This window comes from Sorex fumeus, unplaced genomic scaffold (assembly GCF_029834395.1).
Source record: "Sorex fumeus unplaced genomic scaffold, SorFum_2.1 ptg000063l, whole genome shotgun sequence".
NCBI lineage: Eukaryota > Metazoa > Chordata > Mammalia > Eulipotyphla > Soricidae > Sorex > Sorex fumeus.
This window is the reverse complement of record NW_026606120.1, coordinates 170,053-184,355: the sequence shown is the minus strand read 5'-3', so window position 1 is coordinate 184,355 and position 14,303 is coordinate 170,053. Positions and strand designations below refer to the sequence as shown.

At 43.5% G+C, this 14,303-nt stretch overlaps 1 protein-coding gene across 1 annotated transcript in view; it reads right to left on the bottom strand.

Annotated features, from left to right (window-relative positions):
- Positions 1 to 14,027, bottom strand: part of LOC130035299 (rano class II histocompatibility antigen, A beta chain-like) — a 375,487-nt gene extending 361,460 nt beyond the window's left edge. The window contains exons 1-2 of the mRNA XM_056126910.1: positions 13,893 to 14,027; positions 12,226 to 12,495 (exon numbers count right to left, since the gene is read on the bottom strand). Coding sequence (XP_055982885.1) covers positions 12,226 to 12,495; positions 13,893 to 13,947 — 325 coding nt within the window. The 5' untranslated portion in view covers positions 13,948 to 14,027. The remainder of the gene's footprint in view (positions 1 to 12,225; positions 12,496 to 13,892) is intronic.
- Positions 14,028 to 14,303: the final 276 nt, after the last annotated feature.

Genomic DNA, 14,303 nt, shown 5'->3' with positions numbered 1-14,303 from the left:
CGAGCGGCTCTCCAGCACGGCCACAGCCCCAGAAGCACAAGGACTTAATGCAGAACCCAGCAGCTTGGAGCAGAAAAGTGAATGGACTATGCGTTAATCCAGGCATCATGTCTGCCCGGAGGGGAAAGGGTGTTGCTCCCTTCGACCCTCCTCCCTCTGGAAAGAAAGATGGCAGCCGCATGGGAGCCTTGTGGACAGCAGGTATGAGCCGGGGGTATGGGGGCGACTAAAACCTCATGGGAAGGGGGGCGTTCCGGTCCGTCCTTCACGCCCTACCAAGGTCACCAGTTGCCCCCCGCGAGCGGTTCTCCAGCACAGCCACGGCCCCAGAAGCACAAGAACTTAATGCAGAACCCAGCAGCTTGGAGCAGAAAAGTGAACGGACTATGCGTTAATACAGGCCATCATGTCTGCCCAGAGGGGAAAGGGTGTTGCCCCATTCGCCCTCTCCTCTCTGGAAAGAAAGATGGCGGCCGCATGGGAGCCTTGTGGACAGCAGGTATGAGCCAGGGGTGTGGGGGCGACTAAAACCTCATGGGAAGGGGGGCATCTCGGTCTGCCCTTCATGCCCTACCAAGGTCACCAGTTGCCCCCCACGAGCGGTTCTCCGGCACAGCCACGACTCCAGAGCACAGAAACCAATTTCTTAATTATCTGACTTTCAGTAGAAATACTTCCAGGGTTGATAAGTAAAATAGCAGAAATCCAAAACCAACATTTAATTCTTGAACCCAGCTGTAGAAAGCAAATCACTTCACAATGCTTTTTCAGCATGTCTGATTTTGGGGGGTGGTAAACTCTAAATAATAGTGGTGAATCTTTTATTGAAACAATTAATCTAATCAAAGCAGATAGAGTGCTAACTAGAATTCATCTGCCTCACAGGGACTGGGAGGGGTGGAGGGTGGGGTTTTATTGGGGTTCTTCATGGTAAAAAATAAGTATTGGTAAAGGGAAATGTGTTTGATATTTGCATGACTGAGACCTAAACCTGAAAGCTTTGTAACTTTTCCCACAGTGATTCAATAAATAAATTAATTTAAAAAAAATAGTTATATCCTTAGTTCCAACAAAGCTCCAATAATTGTTGGCATATTTTAGAGCTCCTGTTTGGAAAAGGTCTTAATAGGAAATTTGTGAGCCAGAATAGAAAACATCTTTCCAGAATTTGGGCTTTTGAAGCCTAGTGGTTTTTGGGAACTTCCAGTTATGAAATAATTGCATCTTGGTCATATAATGGACACAATAGTGATTATAGGTAATAAACTTGTATATTCTAAAGCAACTGAAAGAGCATGTCTGAAAGGTTCTCACTACAAGAAAAATATTTTGATTATAAGTGCATGGACATTAACTAGGTATTTTATCATAATTCTTTCATCATATAGAGATATCAAATAAGTGCTCGAATCCAAAACTAATATAATGTCATATCAATTTAAAATCTAATTAGCATAAATTAGAAATCTCATAATTTATACTATTCATAATTGTGTTTAATTCTGCTAAATCTCTATAGCCAGATATATGGTTTCATGTGCTTCTCTTGAACAGCAAATCGACACACAATGAGAAAGAAAAAGCCCTTGACTTCATAGCTGCAGCACAAACAGGCTCTGGGGTCAGTGCAGGATGAAACTTCACAACCAGACTCTCCAAGTAGTGAGTACAGGAAGTGATTACAGGAAGTGATCTAAAGACTGTCTCAGAGTCAGAAGATTCCAATCTCAGAGATAGAAACTTGCAGACAACTGCAAATTATGGGCAGATACAGGCAGGTATTACAGAAGAGGAGAAAGAAGTATCCATCGAGGACCTTCAGGAGATCATCAGTAATCAGTGAAGGAGCCCTGTGGAAGAGAGACTGATGAGCATAGTGCACCCTGATGAATGGAACCTCTTTCCTCCCCTTAGAGAAATCAGATCGAGAAAGCTGAGGGCCCTCTCACATGGTCTTCACCTCCCAATCTGAGTTAAGATCAATTTATCTAAACAGTAAATGGCAACTAACAGATCTGTTCTGATGTGTGGGAAGCAGAGAAGTTGTTATCTTGCTGAAGGATATGAGGACTTCATTTTTTTATAAATCTAATTAAAATTCAAATTTTCTACCTCTAGTAGTTATTTTCCACTTATAGTGGCTACTTTCACCTTTTTTTTTCTTTTTGGTGGGGAAACCCAGCTGTTTTCAAAACTTACTTCGAGTTTGCTGCTCAAAGATCACACCCAGCTCAGCTCAAGGGATTATTTCAGGTACTGGTAATGGAACCCAGGATAGTAGCGTGCAAGGCAAGACAAGCATTCCACCCTCTATACTACCTCTCTACGCCAATATTCACTCATCAGTAACTACACAAAGGAAGTCACCACCAATATGTGAAACATTTTAGGCATTATTCTGATATCTAACACCCAAGTTGTATCTTTGACAGCAACTTTCATAGAAAGATCCCACCAATGTGTGCCCTCTTTGAAGGGAAGAAGCTCAGCAGTTTCTACAGAAACTATAATTTTCTACTAACTGTTGATTTTGTTAGGGAAAATATGTCACAAATTGAGACCACTCTATCTGGATATGTTCACCTCACACCCTTTCCTCCTTTACTGATTCCTTCCCCAAACCCCATGTTGAATCAGAGCAAAAAAAGAGTACCTGTTGGCAAAGGCCCATGAGGTCCTAAAAAAGGAAGTTAGAGAGAGAAGGGTTTCATTACTCAAATCGACAGTTTCTCGTTTACCCCAAAAAGAAGTGATATTTGGAACACAACTGGATTTTTCTTCTTCCCTAGCCATCTGTTACAAGAACTTCATTACCAGAAACCAAATCCCCCACCCTACCCTCATCCAAGGAATAAAACTGCCACCAGAAGTCAACATTCCAACCTTCTTCTTTCCTTTTCTTTGTTTTATTATTACATTACCATTAGTTACAAAGTTTTTTATAGTAGAGTTTCAGGAATATCTTGTTCCCTCACCAATTCAACTACCAGAATCAACTTCCCTCCACCGATGTCCCCAGGTTCCCTCGCTCCCAGCAGCCTGTCACCTTGACAGGCACAGTTTCCAGTTTGGTTCTTGTTATGGAAATCTCCTGATTACAGTATCATTGACTGAGTATCTTACATGAATACAAACACCACACCTCTAACTGAGTGGAGGTAAGTCTGAGCCTTATTAAAAGATTTTAGGAACAAGCCACTGAGACTATGGAGAATGGAAAAGTCCTAGGACATTCTCTACAAGTTAAAAGACTACCATTAACTATTCAAATCAGACTCCAAAGTCGCCAGCAAGGTTTTTCTGACTCATTTCACCAGCAGCATGGCCTCCTTCCTTTCAGAATCAGGCGAAAAAAGGCCAATCTGGAGAACGAGTCTCCAGAGAGACGGATGCATAGCTTATTTTCCTCATTTTCCAAGGTGAATTTACCTTTCTTGTTCTTGTAATGGATGAAGAGGCCCAATCCAAGGAAGATCAACCCCAACACAAATCCTCCAATGCCACTCAGCATCTTGTTCCGGGCAGAATCAGACTGGGCTCCTAGGGAGGAAAGTCTGAGTGTCAGCATTTGCTCCACAACTCATGAGTTCCTTAGTTGAGGATCTAAACTCTAACTTGAGTACCAAACAGGAGGTGTCAGAAAAACCTTGTTTTTCACTTGTACCAATCCCTACAAGATGGAAAGACCCACTAATTGATTCTTAGACACAGTGAGCTGGTGAGAGAGGAGGGAAGTGGGGAATGGATTCTAGCTCCCTTAAGTACCTTTACCCTAAGGCCCCAGTTACAAGCTCTAATAGTCAATGTTTCAGAGTTATCAGAGCTGTGTTCTGGGACCACAATAAGTGAAGTAATATCCCTAATACCCCGAAAGAAAATAACATCAGAATTATTTTGATGCTCTTGTAATCAAGTTTCCTGTAATTTCCATCCAGCTCATGAATGATGTCTGACATAATATATCAACATATGCTCCCACCAAGACCAGACAAAAGGTCCAGCTTTGTGACTGACCTCACCCACATACACTGGCAGCTGACTTATTCCAGGGTGGCCTACCCCCCTGTGGTGCAAGATCTCTAGAGCCTTAAAGGGGATGGGAGCAGAGAGTGTCCCCACCATGCCAAAGCCCAGCACTCCACCCATCCATATGCAGTTCACACTACCACCAGAGAAACAGCCCAGCTTCACATATGATCTTGGAAGATGCCATGAGACACTGGAAGTTCCAAAGCTGAAGCATACTACTTCTTACCATGTAACATGTCTAAACTTCACAGAACTGACATCCCCGTAGGAGCACAAAAAATTACATGGAGAAAATCCATACAAGCCCACTGAGCTCAGTGACTGAAACCAATGATACAGAAAGCTCAACTAGTATTTGTGAACTAGTTTGTAAATTATAAATAAGCTTTAAACATAGTTTCATGAAAAAAAATAAAGAATAAAATAAACTAGGCTCAGAGAAGCTCTGCCCACTGACTTGAGAGACCCATAGTAACCAGAAACAAACTGTCCCTTATGCCACTCCATGGTGATGGGGGTCTCGAGCACTTGGTGCTCCACTTGGCAGGTGTAGACATCTCCACGCTGGGGGGTCATTTCTAGCATCACTATGATCTTGAAGCTCCAGTCCCCGTTCCTAATAAGTGGGGTAGATACAACACCAGCTGTCTCCTCCTGCTCATTCCGGACATTCAATTGGCCTGGGTAGAAGTCTGTCACCAAACAGACAAGCAGGTTGTGGTGGTTTAAAGCCTCTGTCTTGCTTGGGTAGACGGTCACTTTAGGTTTTGCTGAGAAAAGCAACAGAAATAAAAACACATAATGAGATAGATACCAGGCATGCAATCATTCCAAGGGGTTGAGTCCTTCTTTGGTAACAAAGTGAAAAGATCCCTAGGTTCCAGATCTTTGATTAGGATCCAAGCTTAGTCAGTTTGTTAGCTTGAATAAACACATCAGCTAGTTTACAGTGCCAAGAGAGAGTTACTCAGTTGCTATTAAAAGCTAAAAAAAATTCAACACATGTAAAAGGCATATTTCATAATAGCACATTGGTAAGGCACTTGCCTTGCACGTCCCAGGTTCGATTCCTCCGCCCCTCTCAGAGAGCCAGGCAAGTTACCAAGAGTATCTCACCCACACGGCAAAGTCTGGCAATCTACCCATGACGTATTTGATATGCCAAATACAGTAACAATCAGTCTCACAATGGAGATGTTACTGGGCACGCTCAAGCAACTCGATGAACAATGGGAGAACAGAGATATATCATAATTATATAGTTCATATTAAAATATTTTATGATAAACATTAACTTCTTTTCCCTTCCATCAGGACCGTTTCTAGTAACGAGTGTGAACTAGGATATAACACAATGCTCTGCAGGTCCCAGTGCTCCTCCAAGTAGAGAAGACAATAGCAATTTTGATTTCTCCCACTGCTGTGGGACTTTCAACCCTCTCACTATCCCAAGAATAGTGATATAAACCAAGAAATAAGAATAGGTACAAAGTGGTTAGTATTATATGGAGAAGTATAAAGCTAAATCCCTCAAACTAGGCTGGAGCGATAGCACAGCGGTAGGGCGTTTGCCTTGCACGCAGCCAACATGGCCAACCCGAGTTCAATTCCTCCGCCCCTCTCGGAGAGCCCGGCAAGCTACCAAGAGTATCACGTCCGCACGGCAGAGCCTGGCAAGCTCCCCGTGACGTATTCGATATGCCAGACACAGTAAGAACAAAGTCTCCAATGGAGACGTTACTGGGCCCGCTCCAGCAAATCGACTAACAACGGAAGGGCCTTACATAATGTTTTAATGCAAAGACAAGCCAGTTTTTAAATTTGAATAGACATTTATCTTTTTTTAATATAGGAGTAGTACTATTTATTCAGTCATTGAATAAGCTGAGTAAAGGAGGGATGAACTACAAATTATTTTTAAAAATTTTTTAAATTGAATATCTTTGACCTTGACCATTACAAAGATGTTCATAATCAGGTTTCAGTCATACAATAATCCAGTGCCCATCCCTCCACCACTGCACATTTCACACAACCAATGTCCCCTCTTTCCCTCCCACCACCCCCCAAACCTCACCCCCCTCCAGCTTCCATCTATGGCACTCTCCTTCTTACTCTATCTCTTTTTCCTTTTCTGCATTATGGTTTTCTATTCAGCTACTAAGAGGTCATCCTGTTTGTTCAGAGTGGGGGGTTAACCCATCTGGACCCTGAGATAGCCTGAAGGTTTCAGTCACAACAACTGCACATCCGTCAGCAGATTATGTCTCGGTGAGTTCCATCCTGAGACTGTAGAGTCAGGCCAGGGGTATGGCTATGATTTTGGATTGCGGAAGAAAACAGCTGCTGAGTGTGGGAAGCTGGCCCTTTAACTGACCAAGGCCTAAGTGCCTGTATGGTCATCCTGACCTACGACCCCACAGGAGGCACAGCCTGTGCTATGTATGGTCATCTTGACCTACGTGACCCCGCAACAGGCAAAACCAGTGCTATGTATGGTTATCTTGATGTATGGTTATCCTGAGAGAACATCTGTCATGGCTGTCAGTAATAACAAGAAGTAACTATCTCGTGTCTGGTATGTGATGCATGTAAATTTTATAAATCATATGGACATGGCTCTTTGTGTATCTACCTCATGTCTGGTAAATCATATGGACATGGCCCTTTGTGTAATCACCTCGTGTCTGGTACCAGATACACATAAACCTTGTAATGCATGATAGGTGAAAACAAACCTTCCTAACCATATATGGGCACGACCTTTAGTGTAGCTGCCTCACTAATGGATATATACCCTGATTGCCCCCAATAAAGTCTGTCCCTTTTTCTCTCTGTTTCTGAGCTGCATTCTGTCTCTTGTGTCTCGTGTTCATTCGGTCGGTCCTTCCCAGCACCTACGGATCCTAGGGCCACCTCCGCTGGCCGGAGAGTGGTTTTGCGGGCCCCCCGCAGCTGAGGGCTCAGCTTGGGCAGGTACCAGGCTCACCTTCCCCTCTCTGAGTTACTCCAGTCTTTTCAGCCATGTGCAGGTCTGAGATTAATGGAGAGTTTTGAAGTCTTTCGAGATTTATATCTGGATCTCTCAAGCAAAGCCGGTAGTAGAGCTTACATGGGGGTTCTGTAGTTGGTTTATGGGGATGACTCTCAGTGCTTCCAGTGGCATTGGGAAGTGGGGGAAAGTAGCCCATCTCAAGTCTGAGAAAACCTGGAGATTTCAGTCACAAAACCCAAATACCCACTTTTTCAGCAGATTATATGTCCATGAAATCCGTCCTGAGATGGTGGAATCAGGCCCAGATATGGTGGCGATTTTCGTTTGTGGGAGCAAGCAGCTGCTAGGGGCTCTGCCTTTTCAGGGTCTGGGTTGATTCAACCCCCCTTCCCATTTACTCCAGTCTGTTCAGCAGATTAACTGCAGTTTTGGTCACTTTCGAGATTTCTTTATGGGTCTCTGAAATAAGGGCAATAAATGAGCTAGTAAAGCTGAGCCAGAAATTGTTTCTGGCCATAGCTCCCACATACCTAACTTTTGTCCATTTGATTTTTTGAAAAATTTGGTCCCAAGTTGTTGGGATCCAGCCAAAGGCACAGTGGCAATCTGGGGGTATCAGGAAGCCTGAATCAACATCAGGCTTCTGAGGGCACTCACCCCAAGGCACAGTTTGACCTGCAGGCAGCACCATACCCATTGAATAAGCATTTTTATGTCACACCTAGCAGGACAAAAGTCACGATCACAACCTTTTATACATAGCAATGCTTTTCAAACAGGCTTCAAATCTAACACCATTTGAGAATAAAAGTACCTCCAACATGCTGCAGGTCAACAAATCATCTCTGTCAGCTTTCAGTCTAATCTTGGCTCAGATGCCATCTTTTATATATTTCTCAGAAATATTTCTATTATTAAGCTGCCATCTCCTTTCACATCATATATCCATATTTTACATTTCTTTGTGCATTTATTAATTAATTCACTAATAGAAATTTGATAAGCACTGGAACTCAAAAACAAGTAAGAGCATTCACAATCTGGAAAAAAGAAACAGGAAAGCTATTTCAAGAGTTTAAACTTTGGGGGCTGAAGTGATTGTTCACCAAATAGGGTATTTGCTTAGCATGTGCCCATCCGGGGTTTCATCCCCGACATCCCATATGGTACCACGAGGTCCACCAGGACTCATTCCTGAGCACAGAGCCATTAGTCACCCCTGAGTTTCACCTGGTGAAAGTAGATAAAGGACCACACATGATAGCCTCTCAGTCTCTGTATTGCAAACCATAATACCCATAAGTATAAAGAGACAAAGAGGGAAATAGACTGCGAGAGAGGTAGGGGAGGTGTGGGATGTGGGGGGACGAGGGATACTGGGGACAGTGGTGGTAGGAAATGTACACTGGTTCAGGGGTGGGTGTTCAATCATTGTATGACTGAAACTCAAACATGAAAGTTTTGTAACTGTAGCTCACGGATATTCAATTAAAAAATCAATAAAATATAGCAAATAGCTAGGCATCTTGATAAAAAGAAAGCAAAAATAGAAATACGAAAGCTTATAAATGTTTAAGGAAAAAAAGAAACCTTGAAACCTCAAATGCTGACAAAATATCACATTTCTGCCACTCTACCTTTTCTTATTACTATTTTTGGTAATGCCAAACTCCTTTCATTGTACCGTCTTATCCTTTATCCACAGCACAGTGGCAGGACATTTGCCTTGCGCACAGCTGGCCCAGCTGGGTTAATTCAATTCCTCCGCCCCTCTCAGAGAGCCCGGCAAGCTACCGAGAGTATCTCACCCGCACGGCAAAGCCTGCCAAGCTACCCATAACGTATTCAATATGCCAAACATAGTAACAAGTCTATGATAGAGATGTTACTAGACCCGCTCAGGCAAATCGATGAACAAAGGGAGGACAGAGCTACGGTGATACAGTTATTATTTTGTATATAATGAGTTAACATTTCATGTACATTTTATTTATTTGAAATATCTTATGTTCTTTCATTTCATTTTAGCATGTTCTCTTAACATTCATATTTGTTTAATTAAATAGCTGATTACCTATATACGCTTAAGATTTCTTATTTTCCTTTTTTTAAAGAATTACTTATTTTTCATATGGAACATAAACCCCACAAAAGGCAAAATCAATCCTTGGGGAATAGAAAATGGGAGTCATCCCCTTCCCCAAATTCAAACTGTACTACAAAGCAGATGTAATTAAAACAGCATGATATTGGAATAGAAAGAGACCCACAGACCAATGGAACAGAGTTAAATATCCTGACATAGATCCTCAAATATCTAATCACCCAATCTTTGATACAGCAGCAAGAAATATGATGGGGAGCAAGGAAAGCCACCTCAAGAAGTGGTTCTGAGAAAACTGGGCAGCTACAAGCAAAAAGAAAAATAAAGAAAAAAGGGAATACAGTAAACTCAGACCTCTTTCTAATGCCAGGCACAAAAGTCAGATCAAAGTGGATTAAAGACCTCAACATCAGACCTGAATCCATAATATACCTTGAGGGAAATATGGCCAAAACTCACTATGACATTGATGCTGGAGGAATCTTCAAGGATGAAACATCACTGAACAAGCAATGGAAGCAAAGATAACAAATGGGACTACTTTCAACTAAGAAGCTCTGCACCTCAAAAGAAATGGTGAGTAAGATACAAAGACAGTTCACAGAATGGGAAAAATTATTTAACCATTAACTATCTGATGAAGGGCTAATTTCTAAGATATATGAGGCACTGGTAAAACTTTACAAGAAAAAACCATCAAATGCCATCAAAAACTGGGAAGAGAAATGAACAGCAACCTCCTCAAAGAACTCAAAAGACCAAAAGACACATGAGAAAAGGTCCTACATCCCTACATTCCTAATCATCAGGGAGATGCAAATCAAAACAATGAGATATCATCTCACACCAGAGACTGGCATATAGCAAACGAACAACAAGAGCAACCAGTGCTGGCATGAATGTGGGGAAAAATGGAGTTTCCTTCGCTATTGGTGGGAATGTCAGCATGTCAACTGGTTCAGCCTTTTAGAAAAAACATGGGCATTCCTCAGAAAGCTAGAACTTGGAGCTTCCATATTGTCCAGCAACACTACTGGGAATATACCTCAGGAGCCCAAAAGCACACCTGCATGACTATATTCATTGCAGCACTGTTCACAATAGTCAGAATCTGAAAACAACAGGAGTGTCGCAGTGTCTGAGAACAGATGACTGTTTAAAGAAACTATGGTACATCCAAACAATGTAACATGCACATGTTTGAAAAAGTGAAGTTATGAAATTCTCTTATAAATGGATGCACATGGAGAGTATCATGTTGAGTGAAATGAGTCAGGAGAGGGACAAACATAGAATGATTGAATTCATTTGTGGGATATAAAAGAAAGAAAAACAGAATATGAGACTAATACCCAGGTTCAGTAGAAACAAGGACCAGGAAGATTGGTTGGAAGCCTGCCTGAAGTGCTGGGGGAGAAGGGAGTTGGGATAGAGAAGGGACCACTATGACAAAGATAGTCAGAAATTACCACTCTGGATAAGAACTGTGTGCTAAAAATAGGTAAATCAACAAAGACGATAACCTCTCAGTATCTGTATTGCAAACCATAATGCCCTTAGGTGGGGAGAGACACGGGGGAAAGAGAGAGAGAAGAGAAAGAGAGAGAGAGAGAGAGAGAGAGAGAGAGAGAGAAGTTAAGTGCCTGCCATTAGAGACTCAGAGCAGGGGTGGGGCAGGAAACAGGAGAGAACCTGGGGATATGGGTGGTGGGAAATATACACTGGTACAGAGATGGGTGTTGGAAGATTGTATGACTTAAACTGGCTCATCATGAACAGCTTTGTATCTCATGGTAATTCAATCTAAAAAAACAGACTTGCTTAATTTGCAGTCAGACATTATCATCATTTCAATAATTATATTTTGAGATTTTTACGGAGGTTGGTTTGGTTACTGAGAACATGACGTGAGCGTGAAAGTATAAGTAAGACTTACACTGTTAGAGGCAGCTGGTGATCTCAGCACCCCAACCGAATGGCAGAATTTTAAATTAGGCCTTTCACTCTAATTTCGGTTCTGCTTCCTTGTCTGACTAGAATTGTAGTCAGGTATATGGAATTCTAAAATATTTTTTTCTTTACAGATTAGGGGTAAAAAAATTGGCAACCATTTGTGAGAAAAATATTAACTTATATAACATTATAGAAATAAATATTTACGTACTATATAACATTAGGATGTAGTCAGAAGAAACCAGGGAAAAGTCTGCTAAAAGTTAGGAGGACCTGCACTGAAAACACTGTCCTCTCGTTGTTTATCGATTTGCTTGAGCGGGCACCAGTAATGTCTCCATTGTCAGAGTTGTTGTTACTGTTTTGGACATACTGAATACACCAGGGGCAGCTTTCCAGGCTCTGCCATGTGAGCGGGTTAGTCTTGGTAGCTTTCTGGGCTCTCCGAGAGGGCCAGAGAAATCGAACCCGGGTCAACTGTGTGCAAGGCAAATGCCCTATCTACTGTGCTATATCTCCAGCCCATTATTATACTGTATGTCCAAATAAAATAAATTCTAATTGGAACCAGAAAGATTAAAGAAAATATTTGAAAACAAAGATTAATATGTAAATTTAAGGCTCCTGAGAGAGTATTATTATTCACCCATCAACACTGAAATATAGGGAAGAAAATTCTCTGAGGAAGGCGGAGGGGAGGAAACCTAGGGACGCTGGTGGGCTCCGCCCTCTGCTGCCCTCTGGTGGTGCGCTGCCTGTAACAGCACCTCCGAGATAAATTCCTGTTTTTAAGAACAGACCATACAGCGGTTCCGGGTAAAACTGGCTCTGGGGAGATTTTGTCTCCGCCAGAGATGGCGGAAAGAACTAATGATTTTATGTCCTCAGGGTTTCAAGACTCGATGAGGAATTGGCCCGAGTATCAAAACTGTTTCTGCCCAAGAGCAGCGTCAGGGCGGGGCAGCTGCGGGCGCCCTGCGGGAAGGTTCCAGGCTGCGGGAGCGAGTCCCCCGAGCGCCCCGTCCCCGCCTCTCCCCGCGGACACGCTCCTGCCGGTCACCCTGGGGTCCGCGCGGGGTCCGGCTGCGCCCCCCGCCCGACTCCCCGGCCGAGACTCGCGCCCGCGGCCGCGCCCTGCGCTCACCTCGCTGGCTCAAAGCCGAGGCGGCGGCCAACTCATAGTTGGGTTTGCACGCCGTGTCCACCTCGGCCCGCTTCTGCTCCAGTGAGTCCTTCTGTGAGTTCCAGTTCTTCGCGTCCTGCTCCCAGTCCGTGGTCACCGCCACGAACTCCCCCACGTCGCTGTCGAAGCGCACGTTCTCCACGCGGTTGGTGATGTATCTGTCCACGAGCCGCACCCGCTGCGTCCCGTTGGTGTAGTAGCACAGGTGCTTAATCTGCTCCACGACAGTCCCTGCGGGAATCACAGCGCTTCAACCCGCCGCCAGGGATACCCGGGCCGGCGGACCACTCCGGGCCGCGGGTAGATGGATGGGATCCGAACCCCTGAACCCAGCCCGAGCCCCAGAGCCCTCCCGGACCGGAACCCGCTCCCGAGCACCCGCAGACCCCTGCGCCCTCGACGCCTCCTTCCTGACTCCAGGCCTGCCTGAAGGTGTCTAGGGCCGTCCTTGAATGGCAGCTGTGGGGGAAGCTTGTCTGGGGACAGTCCTGGGACCAGCGAGTTCAGTAAGAAGGGCAGAAGCACTGACAGTCTGGAACCCTGGAGTTAGAAAAACGAACCTTGCATGGAAAATTCGTTTTCCCTGAGGAGTCCCAGGAACCTGAGACTCAGCATCCACCTGAGCGCGGCAGTTCAAGGGAACGACCAGAAATGCCTAAAAATAATCTTGTCCCTTTCCTGATTAGAATTTTTCCTTCGTTCCTGGTAAAGGGTCTCCCTTTGTATCTCTCCCTTCGCCTCTCTCCCTTCGCATCTCTCTCCTCAGCCAGAGGTCCACTGATTTCTGTCAGAGTGGAAAGGGGTGCACATCCAGTCTTAGGAAGGATTATTTTTTTTTTTGGAAAGAACACAAGATTTCTGACTAGATCAATTGGATTTCGATTCAGCTATGCTAATTGCCAGCTTGTGTAGATTAATTCGAATAAACTCACCATAAGCATAATTGTATAAAAAAATGTCAGACCTACACATGAAGAGTTAGAAAAATTGGAAGCTGATTCATATCAAGATAATAATGCTGTCTCTAATTGTTTCTCAGCATGTATTATTTTCCATCTAGGCATTCTCCTTTCTCCGATTTATTCCACTGACAGTTCAAATCTGTGAATCCCACTCAATACCCTGTTTGACCACACAATCCCAGAAATGTCCAAAGTCCCTATCAGCTGTCAAGTACACTCAGATAGCTTGAGTTTGCCTCCATGGGCTCTGCCCACAAGTCAGAAATACAAAGCCCCTTTCCACAGCACCTGAGACTACTGCAACCTTGTGTTTCCCCAACTTAAAATCCCACACTGTTTAGTCCAAGCAAGGTACTGAGGGATCCCAAAAATCATATGTCCTCCTGTGTATTCTCTGGAGAAAATCATTGGTTTATAAAGAACTCATCCTGTATTTTCTAGTAGTGAACATTCCCAAGTGGTTCTGTCTCCCCAACAACACCCCTAGATTTAAATCTTGAAATGAGGATTGTCCTCACCTTACCTTTAAAATAAGAATGTAAAGCATTTTTCTTTTCCAAAGAGAAAATTTGTAAATAAAGATTATTTCCTAAGATCAAAGATTCCCCCACTCAAACCCTCATCAAGGCCCTCATTGCCTTTCCCCCAATGGGGGTCTGCACTTACTTGGAGTGTCTCTGCCTTCAGTCACCGGAATGCTCCACACCACTAGAATCACCATCACCGCTACTATCCCCAGGCCTCTTGGTATATATAGAGCCTTCTTCCAACACACAATCTGAGAACAAAAGAAAACCTTATTTTAGTCAATACAGCTCAGACCTAATGAAAATGTACCAGTTTCAAAGAATTAAAAGACCTATGAAGGCTTTCATGCACCATACGATTGGAGAATCCTATTGGAGGAACCAATCAGCACTGGAGTCAAAGCACCTCATTTATCACTAGGCAGACATGCTTTACAGGATAACACTTAGACTCTGGTATAACACTTTCTAATAACTGCATAACTCAACTTCACCTCACACCATTTTATCACAGAACCTTTAACCAGTAGCATGATTGAAGTGACACTAT